General features: G+C 42.8%; 1 protein-coding gene across 1 annotated transcript in view; it reads right to left on the reverse strand.

Moving 5' to 3' along the window:
* CDK13 (cyclin dependent kinase 13) overlaps positions 1-20,738 on the reverse strand; it is a 46,896-nt gene extending 26,158 nt beyond the window's left edge. The window contains exons 1-4 of the mRNA XM_084857810.1: positions 16,841-20,738; positions 5,524-6,135; positions 2,680-2,850; positions 1,015-1,154 (exon numbers count right to left, since the gene is read on the reverse strand). Of these exons, the coding sequence (XP_084713936.1) occupies positions 1,015-1,154; positions 2,680-2,850; positions 5,524-6,135; positions 16,841-18,081 (2,164 nt within the window). The 5' untranslated portion in view covers positions 18,082-20,738. The remainder of the gene's footprint in view (positions 1-1,014; positions 1,155-2,679; positions 2,851-5,523; positions 6,136-16,840) is intronic.
* Positions 20,739-23,227: the final 2,489 nt, after the last annotated feature.

The following is a 23,227-nucleotide window of genomic DNA, read 5'->3' on the forward strand; positions in this document are numbered from 1 at the left end:
GACATGACAGAGAGTTGTACAAAATTATGCAAAGGGTGAACAGTGTGGATAATACTACAACCTCATAACACTAGAACCTGGTGTCATCCCATGAAGCTGAATGGTGGGAAATTCAGAATAGAGAAAAAGTACTTCTTCACATAGTACATAGCTGAACTATGGAATTCTCTACTACCAGGTGTAGTGATGGCCACTTGGATGGCATTAAAAGGGATTAGACAAATACATGGAGGATAGGCTGTCAATGGCTACCAGTCATGATGATTACATATTACCTCCAGTATTGGAGGCAGTATTCTTCTGTATACAGTTGCTGGGGCACATGAGTGGGAGTCATCTAGATGGCATCTAGATGTGCTAGATGGGAGGCATCTAGCAGAAATCACATGGGGCTACTACTCCTGCAAATCTCATCCAATTCTGTTAAAGAGGAAAAACTTTGTCAATTTCCAATTATAGTCAATGAGAGACACAAAGCTTTGGATTTTCAAATTGAGATTTGACTGCCCCAAGTTGAATCAGGCAGCCTCCAAATCAGTCCAAGAGTAACTGGGCTGTTTTCCAAATCACTGAATCCATACTTAACACCCCTATTCAAAACACTAGATAATATGGTCCATCAAAGCCAGTTTTAATCAATGACCACAGCCAGGCAGCACAAGATTTATTCCACCACTAATAGAGAGGTTGCTTTTAGCACTAATATCTCTCCATACATTCCAGTCGTATGTCTCAAATAGTATAAAACATGAAACGAATTGACCCAGTTTTCTATTCCTCTTTTATCCCTGGAGCCATAGTATATCCTTTTAGGATTGGATATTTCTTCCTGGAAGCCAGTGCCTATAGCTGCTTGATAGCAAAACTACTCAGTTCAACATATTCCAAGGTATAGATGGAGAATTACTGCATAATATATACACACTACCTTGACAAAGATATGCATGTTCACACACTGGCCAATCACACTCAACTTTAGCTCTTTCTATGTGAATCACATTTTTGAAAGCTTACCTGTATCTTTATCTCTTGCTTTGTAAACTTGCCCATAAGTGCCTTCTCCAATAATGCCAATGATATCAAATTTGTCCACACAACGTTTCCCCCAGTCAATTTCCTTTTGCTTTGTTTCACCATGGCGCGGTCCACATATTCTAATAAAACAGTTAGTAAGAGTCTATTTCATGGGTGCATGTTATTTTTTCCTTAGAAAGTTTGCTAAGGATATACTACCATCTGTTAAACATTGACATTAACTTTCAGTCTAGTGATAGCCATCAGCCTTTACTGTCATTTGCAATGACTTCCCAACTAATATGATTTTGCAGTTCTAATGCATTGGAAAAGAACATGGTGCATTAAAATTTGCATATCAGTAGCAAGGGATACTTTGTACATTAGAGAGCATCAAGCCAGGAAAGTGGGGTGGAGAAGCATTTTGTGTATGCAGTACCACAAGTGTCTATTTATTCTCTCAATGTTAAGGCTTTATGTTTACAATGTCAAGGGATTATATTTACATCTTTTCCCTTCCAAGCCTTATACAAGAAGTCTTGATGCACATTTCTAATTGTTGGACAGTATCCAAAGGATCATGCAGCCAGGTCCACACACCACTGGAGGCTTTGAGCTTATGTTTCTCAAACATCACATCCATCCCATGCTGACAGGGCTTTCAAAATGAAGTTTCCAATGTGACGTGGAGATCACCTGTTCCCCTAGGCACACCTAAAATGAGAATGTTCAGGATGCTTCCCTTGCGTGGGAGTCATCTCTTTGTATTGGTAAAGAAAAAGTGAAAGGTGCATCAACCAATGCCAAGTAGTTTTTTTGAATCCCAGCACCATTTTTAGGCACAATCTTACGTATGTTTAGACAGAGAAAAGGCCTAAAACTCCTAGCATGCCCCAGCCAGCAATGCTAGCTGGGGCATGCTGGGAGTTGTAGGCCTTTTCTCTGTCTAAACATGCATAGGATTGCACCCTTAATTGCTCTATTATATATTGCTAGATGATGTCCCATTCTTTGTACCTATTCTGATCTTCCCTTGCTACTCAGAAAGCAACCTCTAGTACAGTGGACAAACAAAATAAAAAGATTTAATCTCAGTTATTTCAGCAAGCCTCTCAAAAAACCTAAGATGATATATCAGCAGAGAGGCATAGTATTATTGAAGAATACATATTTAAGTAAAATATTTCTGCCCAGCTACTAGATGCAAGGCAGAGAGAAAGCCTTGGCACAATCAAGGAAGAACACAAATGGAGGAACCACAGAGGACCCTTTACCATTGGCCCTTTACAACAGCGTTCGCCAACCATGCTTACCAGACATGTTGGATTACAATTCCCAGCATCCTCCAGCCAGCAAGCTACTGGGAGTTGTAGCCCAGCACATCTGGAGGGCACCAGATTAGGGAAGGCTGCTTTACAATGTGCCAGTTTATCTAGTCCCTGTCTGGTAAAAGAGAATGTGTAAACACAAATTAGGTTGATTTACTTCAGTTTTAGTTCCTTTACTTGTTCATACAAGTAAAATCCTAAAGGCAACATTAATAGCATTCTATTATGAGTAAATTATCAAATTCTCTTGTACTCAGTAGCTGAAATAGCAATTTTAAAATGATCTGTGTATTTCACATCAATAGCGTATTATAGAAAAAAAAGAACTGATACATACTTCGGTCTCTTTTTATGATGTGCTTGCACTGGTGTCTTCTTCTCATCAGGGCTTTTGGATACATCATCTCCTCCAGGCAACTCAGGTGGCAATGGCAGGTCTGCAAGCAAGTGGCGTAATTTCTTCTCCACTTCTTTTTTAACTGCTTTCACAGAAATGCTACTTTGCAAACTAGAGAAATATAAACAGCCTTTTGGTAGCTTCATATTTGAATATCTGCAGACATGAGATCCAAGTCAGTATTCTTTTTTCCCCTTGCTTTTCTTTAGCAAAGCCTTGCCCGGATTTACATTTTGAACAGTATATGAAGGCATGAGCACTTTCAAATTCATAAGTTTGTAAAAGCGTTGTAAATTAATATTAGACCTAGAAATTTCAGGTTAGAACATCTTCCTGATCATTCATTATTCAAATCATTCACAAATCAAAGTGTACATATGTGTGAAGTGACGCTTATACTCAGTCCCTTTGAATTCTTCTCCAACTTTGTTGCAGAACACTTGCTTTAACTCTTTCATGAAGAGTCACTACTGGAGATTATTTTGATGACAATATTTTATATATCAAAATAGAAAGGGGGAATTAAACTTCAAGCCTACACACATTTACTAGCATTTAAGCCCCACTGAATACAATGGGTTTACTTCTAGAATAAAAATACACTGTATTTCAGTATTAGGCTGCAATCTTATCGTCCTTGGGACACTAGACAATAGGACTGATCAGCTCTCCCCCTCTTAGCATTGAGAGGATTGCCTCAGAGGAGGGGATAAGACCTTGGATCCTTCCTTCTTCTGCAGAAACCTCCACAGTTGGTTCCTCTCCAGTGCTGAGATAGAGGGGAAAGGAGGCATGGCAGGAGTGTGGCAGCGGGCATGGCAGGAGTGTGGCAGCGGGCATGGCAGGAGAGGCTGTGGATTTGAAGAGCCACAGATCCCCTGACCCCCCAGACACACCCACAAACTACATGAACATTTACACACACCCTAGAGCTGGTGTAGATTAATTCTTTCCCACTGGTTTCAATGGGAGGGAATTGGTAAACGGATGTTCTACACCTGTAGAACTTCCATCTTAATGTTCTGCTGATGGTTACTTTCTTCCCATTTCAGTGGCTGCCAATTTCGTAAAGTGGCCCTATATAATTTCATATTGTTCTAATAATTCATTAATTTGAGAAGGTATTTTGGATAAACACAAGAGGACCATAACCATTTTTCAAAGCAGTTGTTCCCAGACTTTTAACCATCAATTCTTTCAGCTTGGTGATCGCTGCTGGATTGGATCTTGACAAGCATATTGTACCTTCCCCAAAGGTCAAGAGCAATGTTCTCAGGAAGGTGAGCATAAACAGCTATTCTAGGACGTTCATATGAACATGCATTGTTGGGATCAATCTGCCTACCCACCACCTCACCTGGGACAATCTGTGTGACTAAAAGCACTAAAAGCACTGTTGTAAAAACACACACACATAAATACACAAAAACAAGTCAATTCAGCTATTAGGCTGTATTGTGTTTGTGGCAGTAAAGGCATATATTAACCTGGCAGGGAGCCAGGGACAGGCAGCACATGAGTGAGACAGACTTGGTTAGAACCCAATCCTAAATATATTTACTCAAAATTACAACAACGTTTACTTCCATGGTGTAACTATGCATATGATCATGATCTTCAGTTTCCTCATACCTTCTCCAGGAAAGAAAGATGCTATCACTGCACCTCCCTGCTCCACCCAAACAACCCATCCAGTATTCAGTAGCTGCAACTATCTTTGCAGAGAAGCCATTTGTTGTTTGCCCCAGTAGCAGCTGCTCTCTAGGTGACTGTTGCCAGAGCAAACTACAAATGGCCTCTTTACAAAGACAGCAACTGCTGAGGAATTAATAGGGAGTGGGGAACAGCTAAGATGTGGGGAACAGCCAAGAAAATTTCTTCTCTTTCTCTCTTCCAGTCAGAACATGAGACAGGTGAAGGTAAATACTTTCAGGCTTTGTTCCTATGTACACTGGAGTAAGCCTCATTGAATTCAATAGGATTTCTTTCTGAGTAAACATACATAGGATTCGGCAGTAATCTTCTCCTACAAGTGACAAGAGAGAAGCAGGAGACATAACAGAAGATGGAGGCAGGAGACAGAGATTGGCAGAGGGGCAGAAAGAAGCACAAAATAGAAAGCTTCTGCCACAGTCCGCTGATCAAGTAATTGGAGTGGGTGGAGGGCAAAAAAGGGTTGTGTCAATTTAGATTTGTAAGTCAAAAAACTTGCTATAAGTCTATAATATTCTGTTGTAAAAGAGGCTAACACAAGGGGAAGAAAATGCCTGTAGGCCATTTTAGTTTACTATACTGAAGACTCAAAAGAAACAGTCAACTTTAATAACATTCTATATTGTCTATGGACATCAGAAAAGTGGTATCAGAACTGGGTTGAGTATTTTGTCTACGTGTTGAATGCCTAAAAAATATGGTGCTTTCAAACAGAAGGCTCCTAGTGCTGCCAATCAAAATGCACTGTGCAACAATTCTGTCTTTTCCTCCTAAACAGAATTTTTCTGGTAAGAAATGATGGAAACACTGGAAAAACATAGGACAGTTAAAAATTGAAGACATCATCATCTGGACCCCCTGTAAAATTTTGTGAATAAGAAAGGGAGATTGCATAATAAACGCCTCATCTGGAAGCACCCATGCTTGGAATTGCAACCATCAGGTTATTTTTAAATGTTTGGTACAGTATACCAAAAATTCGTCCTTCAATAAGATCCACCAAGTATCTTTAAAAAAAAATCAATTTGTAGCTGGAAATTGTACCTTAAAGAAGAGTATCTCACAACTCACCTATCGGCATCTTTATCTTCAGGCAGCATAGGAGGAAGAGGCAGGGGTGGCAGCGTAGAAGTTATTAGTGGAACACTGCGATCCTTTTCCTTGGGTGCTGCACTTGGTGGGTGGGGTTTGCTTTTCTCTTTCACTGCAACAGGTTGTGTTGGTGGCTTTACAGGAGTTGATTTACTCTCCTTCACCACTGTAACTTTTTGCTTAGCAGCTTTTTCTACAATCAAATTGTTTTCCCCCTTTGTTTCCTGAACAGGAACTTTTGTCTTTGTCTTATCATTTTTCAAGGCTGAACCACCTGAAGGGGAAGCTGTATGTTCAATTTTTAACTTCTTTAGTTCCTTCACATTGTTTGCTTGTGATACAGTCACCCCTGTTTCAGTACTTCCCTTAGTAGGTGTAGAGGTGTTTGAAGCTTTTGCATTGGCTTTGGCTGCCTCTGCTGCTCTAGCCTTTTTGTTCTTGTTCAGCTCTGCAGCCAGGCTACTTTTTAGAGTCAGAGTACTAGGAGAAATACTCGACTGCCGACTTCTGGATCTTGACAATCTGTGCCTACTGCGAGATCTTGAGTGCCTTGATGAGTAAGGGCTTCTGCTTCTGGATTTTGCTGATCTTCTGCTTAGAAGAGTAAAGATTTAGTCAGTGCCTATTTTTACACTCAGCTGTCTTGGTCTTTATTGAACAGCTTTTATAACCCTTTAGCATGGTTGCAGGATAACTGGCTTCTTTGCCAAAGACCTTTAGCAACAGCAAAAGATCAGTCTGTTACCTAAAACCCTTAATGCAATTATTTTTCCTTAAAAGACCCCCCCCCCCAAAAAAAAGTTATCTATCTGTAAGGGCAATACTGTTTTGTAAACCTGACGGAAGATGAATCAGTACCACACCTCATTTTAAGGTCAGTTAGACCAGTTCACCTGAGAAACTGAAATATGTTCTAGGATGACTTTTAGTATGATAAGATTTGACTTTCAGTAGACAGCTACATAAAAGAGTATTTGCATAATACTATCTCTGTTACAAAAAATAAATGGACCTGAAAAATTTGAAATAATCATTAAAACATGCAAGGCCCCCTTATTTTTATTTATTTATTACATTGCTATACCATCCATTAGCTGAAGTTCTCGGGGCAGTTCACAAGACAAAGCTTAAAACCATAAAATAAAATAACATAGTAAAACATAATATAAAAGTGTAAGTTTAAAACAGAATAAAACCAAAGTAGTAATCAAGACAAAAGCCAGCCTCATTACATAATAGCAACTGCAAATGCTTTGACAATAAACCCAGACAACAAACCTGGGTAAACATTTTTTAAACTTAAATCACATTTTAAAACATAGTTTCAATATTTTACTGTTTCTTTATTTGTTTATGACTTTTGTTTTCTGAATTTTTGTAAACCACCTTGGTTCCAAAAAGCAGTATAGAAATGCAATCAATTAATAAATAAATAATTATAAAGGTATGAGAATAAAGTATGACCCCAAGCATGAAGTATCAAACACATTTGAGTTAAAGGCTGCTTTTCTACATGAAAAGGAACCACTGGAAAACTCTACCTGTAGTCAAACACAATCATGAACTATATTATGGAAAATGCTGTTAAGTCAGGGGGCTAGTAAGTAATCATTGGCACTGGAAACTTGGAAAAAATAATTTGAAATTAAGGAACAAAGCAGGAGTAAAACATTTAATAGCGATTCTCCCGAATGTTTACTTTCTTCCTTACCAGCACCATTTTTGTTTTCTGAAACAAAGTTACAACATGATTCGAAATTGAATATATGTCCTTGAGGAAATGTTACGAGTGTCTCTGGCCAATGCTACTGTAGAAACTCTCTATCAATTTAGATTTCCTATAGCTCTTTCACATACATGCTCTAAAGGCAGGATCCTCTCTACACATTAACTACAGCCAGAAAACACAGCACAGTATTAAAAATGGAATATGCAAATTAGTGTGCAAGGAGCATAGAAGCAGCTAACTGATGCAAGAGATAACAAAATCATCTAGATCGAAAAAAAAATTCTGAAAGTGCACCCTCATATTATAAGTGTATATTATTTTAAATTAATTTCACGAACTACATCTTTAATAATAGTTACAGTAGGGCCTTATACATACACATCTATTAGAGACTTGAATTAGAACCTACTACTTCAACCAGAGTTACTACTAAGAATTTATATTACAACGTACAGTGAATGGCTTCACTTGGACATCATGCTAAATTATGGTTTAGAGCAGGTGTGGGTAACTTCAGAAGGTCCAGGGGGCATTTTCACACCCCAGATCCCCCCTCCACCAGTGGGCCACAGTCTGCCAGGTGGCCCAAAAACAATTTTTTTTAAAGTGTATTATTTTTTAGGAGAAAAATATGACACCTAAAACACTATAGAATCCTAAAGGGGTCATATTTAGCTTGCAGACAGGCTAGATTTAACCTGCTTGGCACTCCATAGTGCTACGGATAGCTTTTTTTTTTCTCCTTAATTTTTTTCATTTTTTTCAGGGTGTGGGAGCCACACCCCTGACATCATCCAGCCTACTTACTGGTCCAAGGGACAATAGAGACCCCCCCCCCCGAATACTAAAAAAGTTTCTCCACCCTAATGCAGCCTTCCTCAACCTGGCATCCTCCGCATGTGTTGGGTTACAACTCCCATAATCCCCAGCCAGCATGGCCATTGGCTGTGCTGGCTAGAGATTATGGGAGCTGTACGCCAATGCATCTGGAAGGCGCCAGCTTGGGGAAGCCTGCACTAAAGCATCGTTCAGCACGACATCTGAATGAAGCTATAGCAGTTACTCATTTGCAGACAGGAATTTTCAGTAGAAAGAGTCTTAGACACAACATTAATGTCTGAAGTTGCTGCAACACCACCATACTGAAACACTATAAAGTTTACACTGAACCTGTAGAGCGCTTAACTAGTCAAAATGAAAATGCCACCAGAATACATATCTCAAGAACTGATCATATCTGTGCTAGCAACAGTTTTACAATCCTCTGACATCAAAAGAATAGAGTACTTGATACCATATTTTATATAAAATTTACTAGAATTTCATTTCTTCTTGCACACGTCTTCCATGCATGGGCCCAACATCCAGACTCTGAGAATGTCCCACAGGCATAACAGAGCCCTGCTTTCTAAACCACTGCTCCACAGAGATCAGGCTGCTATGGGGACTGGAAAGTCTGTATACATGTGCTGCCCTTATTCCTGTCCAGTCGTCACACCACACCACCTGACTCAAAGAATGCTAGCTAGTGTACTGATAAAGAATGTTAAGCACACATTTATTTTAATAATTTATGCACTGACCTTCAATACACGTATTTTCAGGCTATCTTACAAATAAAACAATATAAGTAAAATAGATTATAAAACAATTTAGCAGAACTCAGAAGTTGGTTGTATAGGATTAGGCTGCATGTCTCTCATTTATTTTATTCAGACAGAAATCAATGGGATTTCATACAGTTTACATTTGATAAGATTGTGTCCTGTATTTAAAATACCTACACTGAAATTAGTAAAAACCTTATTAAAATATTTCAATGTTAATATTTTTAAAACAAAAAACAGGCAGAACTCAAAGGGTCAGGTACATAGTAAGACTTTTCCAGATGCCCCTTCCACTTTTTCCAAAACAAGGCTCCTGAGGTCTGAGGTCTTCAGAGTAGGATTTAGAGATTTAACACTTCCAGAAATGTTGAAGCCATGGGGGAAAACATGGCCATGGAATGGAACAGAAGTCCAACCAGCACCACCTTCCAGTGGAAAACATGCAAAACCTTTAAGCGTTCTGTACAGATCTAAAATAATTTTATTACTTTAAAAACATAAAATGTTTTATTTATAACATGGTTTACTCATAAAATAATTATTAAAAATATTTAGAAGGAAACTCAGGACGGTATCCTACACTGCCCACACTCTACTAGCATAATAGGAACTAGTGGTTCTTTTCCAGGGTTATTTCAGGAACCACCAGTTCCTGTTGTACTAGAGGTCAGTTTTGATGGTGCAACTGAACTAGCAGAAGCACAGCAGCAGTACAAGGTACTGCCCACTGTTAGTACATTTCTAATTATTCTCTGAATAAATTATACTTTTACATTTCATATACCAAATATGATGATTTGATTAGCAAACCAAATTCTACATAATACATTTTAGGAACTTCAGCAAGCAGTCCCTAAACATCTGAATCATGCTAAAAGCCAGAAGAAGCAGGAAGAGCTGGAGGCATAGTAAAATTGATGTGCAGCATCTTTTCCTATCTGTGAGGTGGAGTTTAGGGAAATCTGGGGTGGAGTTTAGGGAAATCTAGTCCGAAGAAAAAGCTACTGAGAGCTTATTTAGCTGGAGAAGACTTTCTTACCTATCAGGAATGGTAACCAAGCATATCTAATTTAAGAACCTTTAAGTGATCTCAGCCTATTATTTTAGAATGACAATGTATTCCTTTTTGTAAACAATTCCCCTTAATAAACATCTTAATTTTTGTTCTACTGGTGGTGTCAACCGCCTACACCATAGGAACTAGGCTACTGAGTTTCATCTAGGTGTAGAGAATTTATTTTGGTGGCAGCAGTTAAAATATTATATAGCTGAGGAAGCATTCCCTAACAGTGCAGTCTAATTGGGAACTTTATTAAAAACTGTGTCAGTGAGTTCCACAGACCTGCCTCTCAGTTTTTAAAAATGGGGGTGGGAAAGAAAAACATGTAGGATAACCCACACGTTTTTCCATCACATGCAGTGGCAAGATACCCTACAGTTTCTCTCACATGTGGGTTTTAGAACTACACTGATTGACTGCTACAGCATATAACCAGAACAAGCCTGGAAACACAGGACACTATAGTACAAAACCCAAACTTTCAAGAATGCACATTGTCTCCACATATTATGATATATTGATAGTCACGTGTCGGAAAACTGAGCATGACTTCGAGCATCCCTAAATGTCTATCAGTAAAATATGCATTCGATCAATATTTTTTATAAAGAATGAAAAAAGTAATTATACGGCAAATCTTACATATGGATCTGTCTGCCCTGAAAAGTTCTAGAAATTCTCCATCTCTAGTCTTCCTTTTACATAATTTTTAGATGTCATTTTAGGGAGTAAATGCTGGGTAGCAATATATGAACACTGTGACGTAAACATTTTCTTCAAACTGCTTTCAGTTTGCATATGGGGCTCTTTGGATCCTGACCACAAAGACCTAAAATAAGTTAGGTTCCAATATACTTTTAAATACACTTATACTTCAGATTAAATAAGTATTTTGTTAAGAAAAACATATATTCCAAGAGTTTTCAGAAGAATATAATTCATTAATGGAATCAAGTGAATTAGAAGTGCTATATTCAGCTTTATCACTGGAGGCCAAGTGGCAATTGTGGCACAGAGTACCTTTCACCAAGAGGAACCTCTCCCAGACAGAAATGACCAGACTATAGTTATTTATTCATTCATTCCGTTTCTATACCGCCCAATAGCCGAAGCTCTCTTGGCGGTTCACAAAAATTAAATTATCACTGCAAAGGTACATATGGCTGCCTTTGAAGGCTACTTGGGGGCTCCTGTTCAGCAAAAACCTGCTCCTAGACTACTCATTAAGACAGAATTGAGAACGTATTTTGACAGTTCTCTAATAGTATCATTGGCTGCTGGTCCAGTTCTGAGCATAAGTCAAAGTTCAATAAATTAGGTGAGTGCTGACTGGAGTAAGTGTCGTCTCAACTCTAGCACCTTGCCTTTAGAATTCTCACCGGGTACCCACCTCTCTGCTGTTCTAACACCAGGTAAAACCCTTTTTAAGGTGAAAGTGGAGAGTACAAAAGGGGAAGAAATGGAAGCAGTGACAGATTTTATTTTCTTGGGCTCCAAGATCACTGCAGACGGTGACTGTAGTCATGAAATTAAAAGACGCTTGCTCCTGGGGAGGAAAGCTATGGCAAACCTAGACAGCATAGTAAGAAGCAGAGACATCACCTTGCCGACAAAGCTATGGTTTTCCCAGTAGTAATGTATGGCTGTGAGAGCTGGACTATAAGGAAGGCTGAGTGCCAAAGAATTGATGCCTTCGAACTGTGGTGCTGGAGAATACTCTTAGTCCCCTGAACTGCAAGGAGGTCAAATCAGTCCATCCTAAAGGAAATCAACCCTGACTGCTCATTGGAAGGACAGATACTGAAGCTGAAATATTTTGGCCACCTAATGCGAAGAGAAAACTCCCTGGAAAAGACCCTGATGCTGGGAAAGACTGAAGGCAAAAGGAGAAGGGGACGGCAGAGGATGAGATGGCTAGATAGCATCACCGATGCAATGAATATGAACTTGAGCAAACTCCGAGAAGAGAGCGGAGGACAGGAAGGCCTGGCATGCTATGGTCCATGGGGTCACAAAGAGTCGGACATGACTTAACACCTGAACAACAACAACAATCTCTGGTAGAATATGGTTTTATTTAGCTGCAGTGCTCACTCTAATGTTATTTGATTTTGTAATTTTAAATATTTTTGGATTTGTTAGCTACCTTCAAAACACTTGTTCTGAAGGGCAGGATAGTATTTTAAATTAAACAAACTCACTCAATTTTTGAATAATTTAAGAAAGGTGCAAATAAGACTATGCAGAGCCACAGTGATTTACACTGCTTACGATTTACCTTCAATCTAAACTCATTTTCCACAGAACAGTACTGCAGTCAGATGCACTACTGTATAGTTTAGTGTGGGACTACCTGAATATTTCACATCTGATTTGAATAGGTTGAAATATATCAATCAAAACAATTATTCAGCATGGGAAAAGATCAGGCATACAAATTCCCAAAGTGAACATACTTAACACAATTTTAAATTCCTATCCTACACACCTTACAATAGCTCAAGGGCAATTCCAGTTTATTTCCCTTTTCCATTTAGGTTTCTAAATCCCAAATTATGAACTCTACCACACATGTGAAGTCAGAACATATCAGGTAACTGAATTAGAATTACTATTGTTCCCAAAAAAACACCACTGTACCAAAACTTTCAAGAAGCTAACTTGGGGGTTATATCTGCACACACATATAAGCTTCAATCCAGAGTCTGCACAAGTGAAAGCTACTAACACAAAGGGCTTTTCTGCCCCCACCCCACCCACTGAAGCCACCTGCACCACAGAAGCCTCCTCTAAAAGGTCAAGGAATCCTCAAGAAAGGCTGTAATCAGAAGGGAGAATCAGAAAAGATCAGGCAGAGCTCATGCAATCTGCTTCTGCCCATTCCCCACCCCACTGTAAGTCCCCCTTCCCAGTGCAGCCCCAAGTACTCCACCCCAAGCTTTCCTTTATATTAGAAGAACAAAATTAAAATTCCAAGAAAGCACATATCCTGAAGAGTTTCTTAGGCTGAACATTTTTCTTAAAAATACAAACGGTGTTTCAGGCAACTCAGGTGAATCCATCAACCAGAAATTCAGTTACAAGATGTCCTTGTTGTTGCTGTTGTTCAGTCGTTCAGTCGTGTCCGACTCTTCGTGACCCCATGGACCATAGCATGCCAGGCCTTCCTGTCCTCCGCTTTCTCCCGGAGTGTGCTCAAGTCCTTATTCATTGCATCGGTGATGCTATCTAGCCATCTCATCCTCTGCCATCCCCTTCTCCTTTTGCCTTCAATCTTTCCCAGCATCAGGGTCTTTTCCAGGGAGTTTTCTCTTCGCATTAGGTGGCCAAAATATTTGAGCTTCAGCTTCAGTATCTGTCCTTCCAATGAGCACTCAGGGTTGATTTCCTTTAGGGTGGACTGATTTGACCTCCTTGCAGTCCAGGGGACTCGTAAGAGTCTTCTCCAGCACCACAGTTTGAAAGCATCGATTCTTCAGTGCTCAGCCTTCCTTATAGTCCAGCTCTCTGGTTCTTCATATGAATAACTCCACTAACATTGAAATTATGGCATTTAAGAGGTACTGTGCCTTTTTGGCTCTGCACCGTTGCTCCAACTAGAGGATTCATATTTGGAGGGATGGCGCTTAGCACAAAAGAAAGAAACCCAGTGATGAAGCTCCAACTGTGATTCACTTTCATGTACTACTCTGGGGAAGAGATAATTTCAGGGGTCAAATGGGTTTAGAGTAACTTTCCAGAAAATCCACTTATACTTTTCAGCTCACAACACAGCAAAAAAAGAACAGGAGTATCTTGTGTCAACAAACACAGGAGTATCTTGTGCCATTTTTACTTGGCTTGGTGAAAACCCTCATCTTAATTTTACCCTCCTTAGAGCAAAATAGTTGTGAGGCACACTGATCAGGATAGTCTGATTATAGGCACATTATATAAGATAGGGATCTATCATAAATAAATAAAATCATCTAGTGAAGACACTAGAAGACAGCAGATCAAAGCACTTTCACAATCTCAATGGGCTTATAACACAAAGCCTTATGTCAATATATGCCAACCACGCCAAGGCCACAGATGTCTTAAGAGCTATATTCCTCAAAGAAAAGCTTCTGAACCATAACACAAGTTATGGAATAGTGTAACAAGCAACTACCTATTCAGCAAAACGTACTTATTACAAAAAAACACCAAAAGCGCTCCCAATCAACATTCCAACAGCAACACAAAAACATAGTTTATCTCCTCAGTCAGCAATTGTCAAGTGTGACAGTAAATAATTACAAAGCAGTTGTAAGTATCACCAAATCAACTACTACAAATAAGAACATTCAGTTTCATTTTCAAGTCTTTTTTCCATTACTTTTCCCAAATATTCTGGATAGGGTTTTCTTCCTGTTTTTACCGAGCTCAACTTTCAACACATTTCTATTAAAATCAATATGCAGAAACAAGGTTGCCGAATTTTAACCCATACTGAAATTAGAATGTTCTATTGCTTGCAACATGACAAAAATCTGACCAAAGACAAATTTAATTCGATTTGTCTAGTGAATTAATTTGCAGTACTGCAAAGTTTGGGGATGTCCAGAAGGTAGAATGCTGACCACCTGCTGGTGCCTAATATTTGCTAGGGGTTGGATCCCAACTTGGTCATACTTGCACTAGATCCACTGAAATCAATTGGACAAGAGTTAGTCATGACTAATGCAAGTTCCATTGGCTTGGATCCAATGCCACTTGAGCAGAAGTCCACCCACACAACGTGACTTCTCCATCCTCCCCGCTTCCTGCAGCCCGCCCCCCAAATCTGCCAACCCTCTGGAGCAGATCTGGGGGCTGAAGGGGAGAGGGGAAATCTATTCTGCCAGCAGTTTCCCTTCTGCTAGCACACCACCACTGTATTCAACCATCTGATTTCAATGTGTCTAGCTGAGGTATGACAAAGTTTGGATCCAACCCTGGAATTCTTGCAGATAATGCTGAACTAAATGGGCTTAGGTTGTATCCTGCAGACGCTTCTGTTCTGAAGGATGAATGTCCACTCAAATCACTTAACACACATTAATAACTGCTAACAGACCTTTAATATGCATCTTTTCTTTGTAAATTTAACACACGATTGGAAATTCAAGTAAAATAAAAACAGATCATACAAGACTGAAGTCAGCCATGCCCAGTTGTTGCAAAGGATGAACAATTTACCAGTGCAGTTTATATGTTGTTGGAGTATGTGAGCTTTTAATTACCAACTCCTTTAGTATAACTATTACCTAATGGAGGGGAGGGGGCACGGTTTAAAGGGCAAAGAGGGAACTGCAGCAAAAAGACTTGAAAGTTGCCATCCATAGAGTTGCGTACTGACAGGTCCTATTTAATCATATTGTTCAGGGTTCAGCTGAGGCTGAAATAGTACAGTATTGGCTGAAGTTCTTGCTGCATTCCTCCCACCCACAATGCAAAAATACTTTAGTTCATACAAGTAGCAAAGATCTTCCCACCCACCCATTAGTTGGGTAGTTGAAGCGATATCTGTCATTCAGCGGACTGGCATGTAACAAGGATAGAAAGAACGCATGATGCTCCAAAAGTGATACATGCTTGTTACCCAGCTATTATACCCTACTAACTTTTCCCACAAAATTACAAGAACAGGCAAAAAATAACTTATATTCTCTCTTGTTGACCATGATTGAGGATTAAACACCAGTTACAAATGTATGGTGAAACCACTGAAATACAAGAACAGTACATCAGATAGAAAAATAACAAAATACAAAGCAATGACCGGAACTGTGATCAGTGTAAAACACATAAGTTTTGAAAACTTTTGATATTGATATTCATAGTTTTGATATTCATAGCAAAGAGTTAAGACTGAGGGTGGACAGAGACTAACATCAAGCGGCTGAGCATTTCCACCTGTCTCACCCCACCACCTTGGAGCCTGACAAAGACTGCTGCCCAAAAACAGGGCTGGAGGGGAGAGACTGGGTAATGTCAAAACTGTGAGTGTATGTGGGGCTTGAAGGAGAACCAGCAATCTTCAATACCTCAGGTGAAAGATAGAGAAGGGACTAACATAGGAGACCAAGGTGCGAGCTGGGCAGAAGGCTACCAACCAATGCTTTTAGATTAATTATGGAGAACCCTACGGAGAGCTATCTGTCCTTGTGGATAGTATACTTTTTATTTCTGTGTTAGGCTTCATTCTCCCTCCTTAGTGCTAAACTGTTGGATAAGGTCAGTTTATTCGTACTGAGCTGTACTGACACTATGGTTCTTTGTAATTGTTTATACTGTGTTTCTGCATTGTTATATATTGCTGCTCACCTGATGTGAGCTGCTCAAAGCACAATCTTGTGGAAACCAGCACACAAAGAAATATCAATTTGAAGAAGTTCACAATTCTCAAAGGGAATTCTCAAACTTTCAGTACATGTCACCTACACTAATCCAACCAGAGAGTCTTTGACTACTCAACTTTAGGACATACACTAAGTAGTCAAAAGCCAAACAAATTTAAATCGAGACTTGTTCAGAAAGAAAACCTCAACCTAACTATGGCAGTTTGCAAGTGAGACATGTGTACCAATTCCACCAGATTAAAGGAAAACCAAACGTATAACAGATTCAGCAAAACTGGTAAAGATTTAAAACTGAAGATCACTAATACAGCTGTCTTTGCTACTATGGCCCTGGGACAAAAAGAAAGGTGAGGGAAAGAGAAAATAAACATGGATCAGCACTGGAACCCAGCTTTTTAAACATCTTAACAACAGACTTACCAACCTATTCTTTTTAAGAAACACACCTGAACAAATCTTTCACTAAGAAAGGATCCCTTCCATCCTCTCACAGATAAACCAATCACAAGCATGCCCTCCCCACCCGCAGAATTACCTGACGGCGGGGCTGTAGGGACTGCGAGAGCGGCGCCAACTGCTGTAAGGACTGGGTGAGACATCCCCGCCGCGCTCGAAGGAACTGTGCCGGCTGTAGCTGGGTGACCGGCGGCGATAAGGGCTAAGAGAGGAACGCGGGCTGGGCGACTTGCGGTTCCGCTGGCTCTGAGAGGCCCTGTGGCTAGGCGGGCTGTCATCCCGGCAGGGACTGGGAGACGATCGTTGCCGCCTGTAGGCCCTGGGCTCAGCCTTCTCCTCCCGGTAGGCCTTGGGCGGCTCCTTGTACGCCGAGGGAGGCTCTTTGCCCGCTTTCGTCCGGCTCCGGTGGGCTTTACTTTCCCGGTCCTTCCTGCTGCTGCTAGGCGAGGCAGCTGAGCCCTTCCTGCGGCCGTCGCTGCCGCCGCCGCTGCTGCTCCGAGGACCCTCTCGGTCCTGGCCGCCGCTGTGGTTGTGGCGGCTGCGGGACTTGGAGGAGGAAGAGGAAGCCTCGGCTCCCCCCCTGGCAACCGCGGCCGCCCCCTCCTGCTGCGGCGGCGCCTTGTCCTTGTCCTCCCCCCGCCGGCGGTGCTCCCGGTGCCGTTCCCGGGAGCGTCGCCCGCTGCTGCTGCGGTGCTCCCTCCGCGGCCGCCGGCTGCTCCGATCCGCCTCGGCGCGGCTCGGGCGTTGTTGGCTCCCGCCGCCGCCGCCGGAGGAGGCCGGGCTCCCCCCGCCGCTCCCCGCCCCGGCCGTCCCGCCGCCCAGCGGCCCCTCCGACTGGGAGCTTACGTCGTCGTACTCCTCGGCCGCCGCCTCCACCAGCGGCCCCAGGCCCGCCCCACTCCCGCGCCGCTCCGAGACCGCGAGGCCCGCCCCAGAGCCACCTCCGCCGGCGCCCCCTAACCTGCCGCGCCGCCGCTTGTGCCGGGACCCCGAGCGCCGCTTGCCCCGCGGCCGCTTCCGCTCCCCCCCTTCCCCACAGCAGGAGGAGGCGGCGCCGCCGGTGGCCGCCAGGAACAGCAGGGACTGCGGCGGCAGCGGCGGCTGCAGGAGCGAGGGCTGCAGCAGCGGGAACAGCAGCGAAGGGGCCGGCGGGCCCGCCACGGGCGAGGGAGGCAGCGGGGGCGCCTGCTGCGCCGAGGCGTAGCGCTTCCGCCGCCGGTGATGCAACCGCTTCTTCTCCGCCGCCGGCGATTCGGAGCCGCCCCAGCCCCGGACACCGCTCCCGCCTCCGGACGCCGCCGCCTCCGAGGTGCTCGGCATCGGGATCGCTCCGGGAAACAAGAATCCGTCAAGGCGCCCACGAGGAGGAGGAGAAGGAAGCCGCCGCCGCCATTGGGTGGCGAGGCCCCTCGCCCGGCTCCGCTCCGCAGGACAGGTCCCGAACGCCGGCCTGCCGCTCACATGGGCGGGAGACGCGCCTGAGGGGGGCTCGCTGGGCCGGCGGCCGTTTCTCCGCTTGCGCCTGCACGGGCTCTACACCCAGCGCCGGCGGCCTCCGCTCCGCCTGACACAAACTCGCCCCATTTCCAGGCTGGGCCCCGAGTGCGGCCTGCGCGCCTCCTCCTCCACCTGGCGCTTCTGCCACGGACGTCTCCTCAGCCTGTCCCCCGCCGCTTCGTGGCCCGCCGCCGCTTCGTCTGCCCACGGCTCGCCCGGGGTCCGATGTGGAAGGCGAGGGAGAGGAGGAGCGACCGCCAAACGGCCTCGGTCGCCCGCTCTGAGCGCTTCTCTCTCTCACTCACACAGAAAGAGACAGAAGGGAGACGGCCGGCGCAGCTGCCACCACTGCGCGTGCGCGCCCGCGCTGAAGTAAGAAGAAACGGGCCTATCTCCAAGCTGGAGAGTTCGGTTTGTTCCTTCTCCAAACGAAGCCAGCAAGAGCTCGCGAGAGTTTCTTGCGCTCTCTTCTCCCGCCCCTCAATACCGGGACATTCGATAGGCAGCTTCCGAGCGTATCCTCGCTTCTGGGCCTCATAGGGACAGTCTCGATGATTCTGTCACGAGTCTTCCGGTTCCTGGGCGCGCTTGGTAGAGACCTCCATGTGCGGGGCAAGAGCGGTGGAACCACGTAGGTAGGAATTGCCGAACACTCAAAGAGCGGCCGCTTAGGCTTTGAAATTATGATGCTCTCTACTCAAAAGCAGCTGGACGGGGAAGACATTTTGCTGGGAACGCATCTTTTTTTTTCTTTCCCCCTGGCAGGACACCCGTTCTTGTAAATGCCTCGTGAGAAGCAGAAATTCAACATATGCAGCGATGTGGGAGGCTTCACCTGTTGAATGTCTATCTGTTTAGGGTTTAAAAGCACAGGAGTACAGCATAAAGGCTGACTTTTGGTAAAGTACATTGAACGCTTCAGGCCCACGCTGACCCCAGCAGCTAAAAGCTACATGGGGTTAAAAATGTAGCCCTCTCCTCATGGAGTTACAGCAGTTGGGGAAGGCTCCACCCGTTTTATTTCTGTCTGTTAGGCAACTTTTTTAAAAAAAAAAAAACTTTTAAAGATACATATGTGAAACTCAACACTATATCAAAATATACCCCAATCGTGTCTGGTGGGCCCTTGCAGACTTGAATAAAACCTTTACCAGTTCTCACAGAGTGCTATGAAACATGCTCATCATCTAAAAAAGTGTTGAGAAGTCCTCGCTTTCATTTTCTGGACAAGCATCCACAACTTTTAGCTATTCCTTCTAATGCTCAAGTACAAATTCTCTTTTCTATCACTCTGGTAAATCAACAGCATAGTGAACCAAGACCTGCCTTAAAAAATTACTCTATCTTCCTCTTTAGTCCATAAAACATATTTCAAGACAGTTTTAAAAAGACACTGCTTCAGCAGAGCTCCATTAAGAGCTTCGTCCCCCAGACCTATTCCACCAAAATACAAAGTTGGAGCAGCATCATTACATTGTCACACCCACTGCACCCCAATCTTCTGAGCAGCTGAGAATTCCAGGGATGCAAGTGCTTTACCCAGGGCTGGTTTCCTTAGGATCATGTCACTGGAGACATATGGCAGTCTGAGATATAAGGTTTATTTACACATTTATACAGGCTGAACATATGATGGGGGTTCACAGCACTAGCATCCCAACGAGTGTTCCAGCGTTCTGTGCTCCCCCATCAAATTTCTTTGGAGCACTCAGACCAATAAAGGAAGAAAAGGCAACAGAACATAATTGGCACCCAAAACAAGTGAAGCCAAATTAGGAGACAGATTGATTTGTCCCAATTAAGTGTGTCACTGCTGGCATTAAGAGAATCTCAGCAGACCATAACATTTTTGTCAGAGAGGAAAGAAAATCAGCACAGGGCTTCCTACCTCCCCAGTATTCACTGAGCGGAAACACTAAGTGAAGTTTCTAAGGTCAGAACAAATAATCTTGTAGGGCGGGCAGATGCTTCCCCCAGGAAGAATTGCTCTATTCTTATCCCAGAATCATGTTGACCCTGCTTCTGATTTCACACAATAATATCACTTTCAACTGCAGCGTACAAGTACCTGTATGGGAGTAGCATTAGGATGTAATACACCTTCCCTTTGGACCCAGCTCATGACCCACATATTTTATGACTTGCTGAGCAGACCTTAGGCAATGCACAATCTGGCCTATTTGATACGTAACTTACACATTTTGTTTCAGCATTTCCTTCATGCATGGCCTATTGTAGGATTATGATGAATAGATACCGTGTGTGGGCAGGAATGAGAGTGGACAAAGAATAAAAATAGCAGAACTAGGTGTGTTTAGGTAAAAGAAAAATTGTCCACTCAGCAATCTGGTTGTAATACAGTTTCAACACTGCTGTCTTTTGAATCAAGAAGTATAAAACATCAAAGCCAATATTTCTCTTGTCAACTGTCATAGAACTCCCAACTTTGAATAGTTTCACAAAATAAACATTTCACACTTCCATCTAACACCACAGAATCCCTTTGTTTTTAATCAGCCTTGATCTGGACATTTTAGAAGCAGCCCACCCAAAATGGGACTTGACCCTATTAATTGAGCTGGTGCCCATTATTTTCAACACTGCCTGAAATCCAGAAACATGGGTGCATGCTTTCAGACAACAGTTTGCACAGCAAACTCCTTCTGAAATTTAGGTGACTTTCAAAAACCCATTGCCATGCATCTGTGTGTTGGGGGGTAGGGGTTGCTCTTCTAAAAAAAAGGAAGAAGAGAAAACAGCCTCATTAGATGTGAAGAAACACATGCAACTATATGAAAGACCTTGCCCTTTCTGATGTGATGGTTGGCTAAAATATGTCCTTACCTTAACTTACTTGCAATAAGAACGTAAGAGTGATGCTGAATCAGACCAAAGGCCTATCTAATCCAGCATTCTGTTCACCCAGCAGCAGGTCATGAGTGTAATACCACCATTCTGCTTGTGTTCCCCAGTAACTCATAGAGAGGTAGGGTTGCCAGGTCCAGAACATCCCAGGCCCTGAAATTTCAGGGCCCAAACCCGAGACCTAGGGACAGTTCCCAATGATGTCACAGGGGGCGGGCCCTGTTGATGTCATTTAGCATGATACGTTCAGCATCAACCACAGTTGATCAGAGCATGTAATTCAAATAAAAACCACAAAGTCTAACAAATGAGGAAATATTTCTCTGGTTGGAAATTAAGATAGAAATCTTAGCTAAAGGGGGGGGGGTGTTCCTAGGTCCAGCTGAAGCGAGGGGATCATTCCTTCTCACCTGTTTACTAAGCCTGGGTAGGGAATATTTAATCTGTCTTATTTACTTCTGGCGAGAAGGGTTTAAGTGCCTTCAGGCCAGTCACCAGAAGGCCATTGTAGGAAGAGGGGAGCCTAAATCCCATAGAACTGGATGGGACTTACTTCTGAGTAGATATGGTTATGATTCTGCTGTTGTTAGTACGGCTTGACTAGTGAGGATCCCCCTCAAAGTTATCCATATCTCACTGAAGCTTCTTGTGTTGATCATTCTATGTTTAAAGAAATACAACTATTATTTTCACAAGATGACCTCAATTCAGACTGTATTCAGACTAGTATAGCTACCAACACTGCAACATTGCATCCAACTGTAACGGTAAGGAAACCCAGCATGACTGCATTTGTTACACATATGTAGCAATCACAACAGAAGTTGTAGGATATTTACCCACATACTACACCCTAGAGTAGTAGGATTTTTACATTGTTTCCTCCACTGTCAAAACACACCCAGTCATGAAAAATGCTGTTCTTCTGCTGACATCTACACAGTGGTACCTGCAGGATGCTGAGATGAGTACATAGTGAGCAGCTCCTTTCTTTGGCATCCTTTCTGTTGACATGACAATCACAACTACAAAATTAGTTCTCGCAAAACAGTAGAAAACAATAAAATCATATAATTTCAGCCAGCCATTCCTGCCATAGAATCTAAAACAGAGCTCATGAAGGGCACTGGCCAAACCTGTGGAGCCTCAGTGTTGCCTCACATGGACTGCACATGCCCCCTGCAACAGACCCTGAACATTGCAGGGGGAAGATGAACAATGCTAAGCTTTTGAGAAACTCCAGGGCTTCCCAGAACAAAGTCTTGAAAAGCACTGCTCTGGTACAGAGATACCATCATGCATATGCATGCTGGGAAGTAGAGAAGATGGATAGTACATTTTGGCAGTATAAAGCCAATATTTCTTTACTGCAGCCCTTCATACAGCATTTTTGTTTAATTGAAGAAAGTGTCCTTAGGGTTGATGGATTTGATTTCTCAACTCTCTTTTATTTCCCACCCAACAGTCAAGATCGCACAAATACTCCCCCGACATACAAACGGAGTCCCATATTTGCAGTCACCAAGGGCGCAATCCTATACTTGTTTAGCCAGAAAAAAGTCCTACACTTTTGGGGGAATGCTGGGAGTTGTAGGGCTTTTTTCTGGCTAAACATGCTAGGATTGCACCCTGATTCATTTTAGAAGCCCACTTGTTCCATAAGCACCACCCTTCTGCCACTTTTTTTTTAACAGCTCCGATTGTGAGCACAGCAGAGTGATAATCGGAGAAAAGTAATAAGGGGTAATTAAATCCATCCTATCAATGCCAACTCATCCACCCATCTACACAAGCAGGAACTTTTTCCAGGTAACTATGCAGGAAGCACTGTTAAACTGGAAGAGGATTCATCTGTCTTTTCTTTCAGATAGGCAAGTTAATGAGAAATTTGTGTGTGCCATTATTGCTAAACTGTATTAAGTGACAGAACAGCCCTCAAATCCTTATTCCAGCAACTCGGGCTGGGAGATCCAGGCAAGTTCCTCTCTGTGTCATAGTTGCAGCAGGAGGAAACCTGCCATATCATTTATTTTTAAAAGGGTGCCAGGTCACTCAAACATTTCTGGATAAAAGCCAGCCTTTCATCTGGAAACCCTTCATCCCG

The sequence above is a fragment of the Heloderma suspectum genome, chromosome 5 (genome assembly GCF_057233095.1).
Source record: "Heloderma suspectum isolate Gila_16-S chromosome 5, 16-S_ref, whole genome shotgun sequence".
NCBI classification, from domain to species: domain Eukaryota; kingdom Metazoa; phylum Chordata; class Lepidosauria; order Squamata; family Helodermatidae; genus Heloderma; species Heloderma suspectum.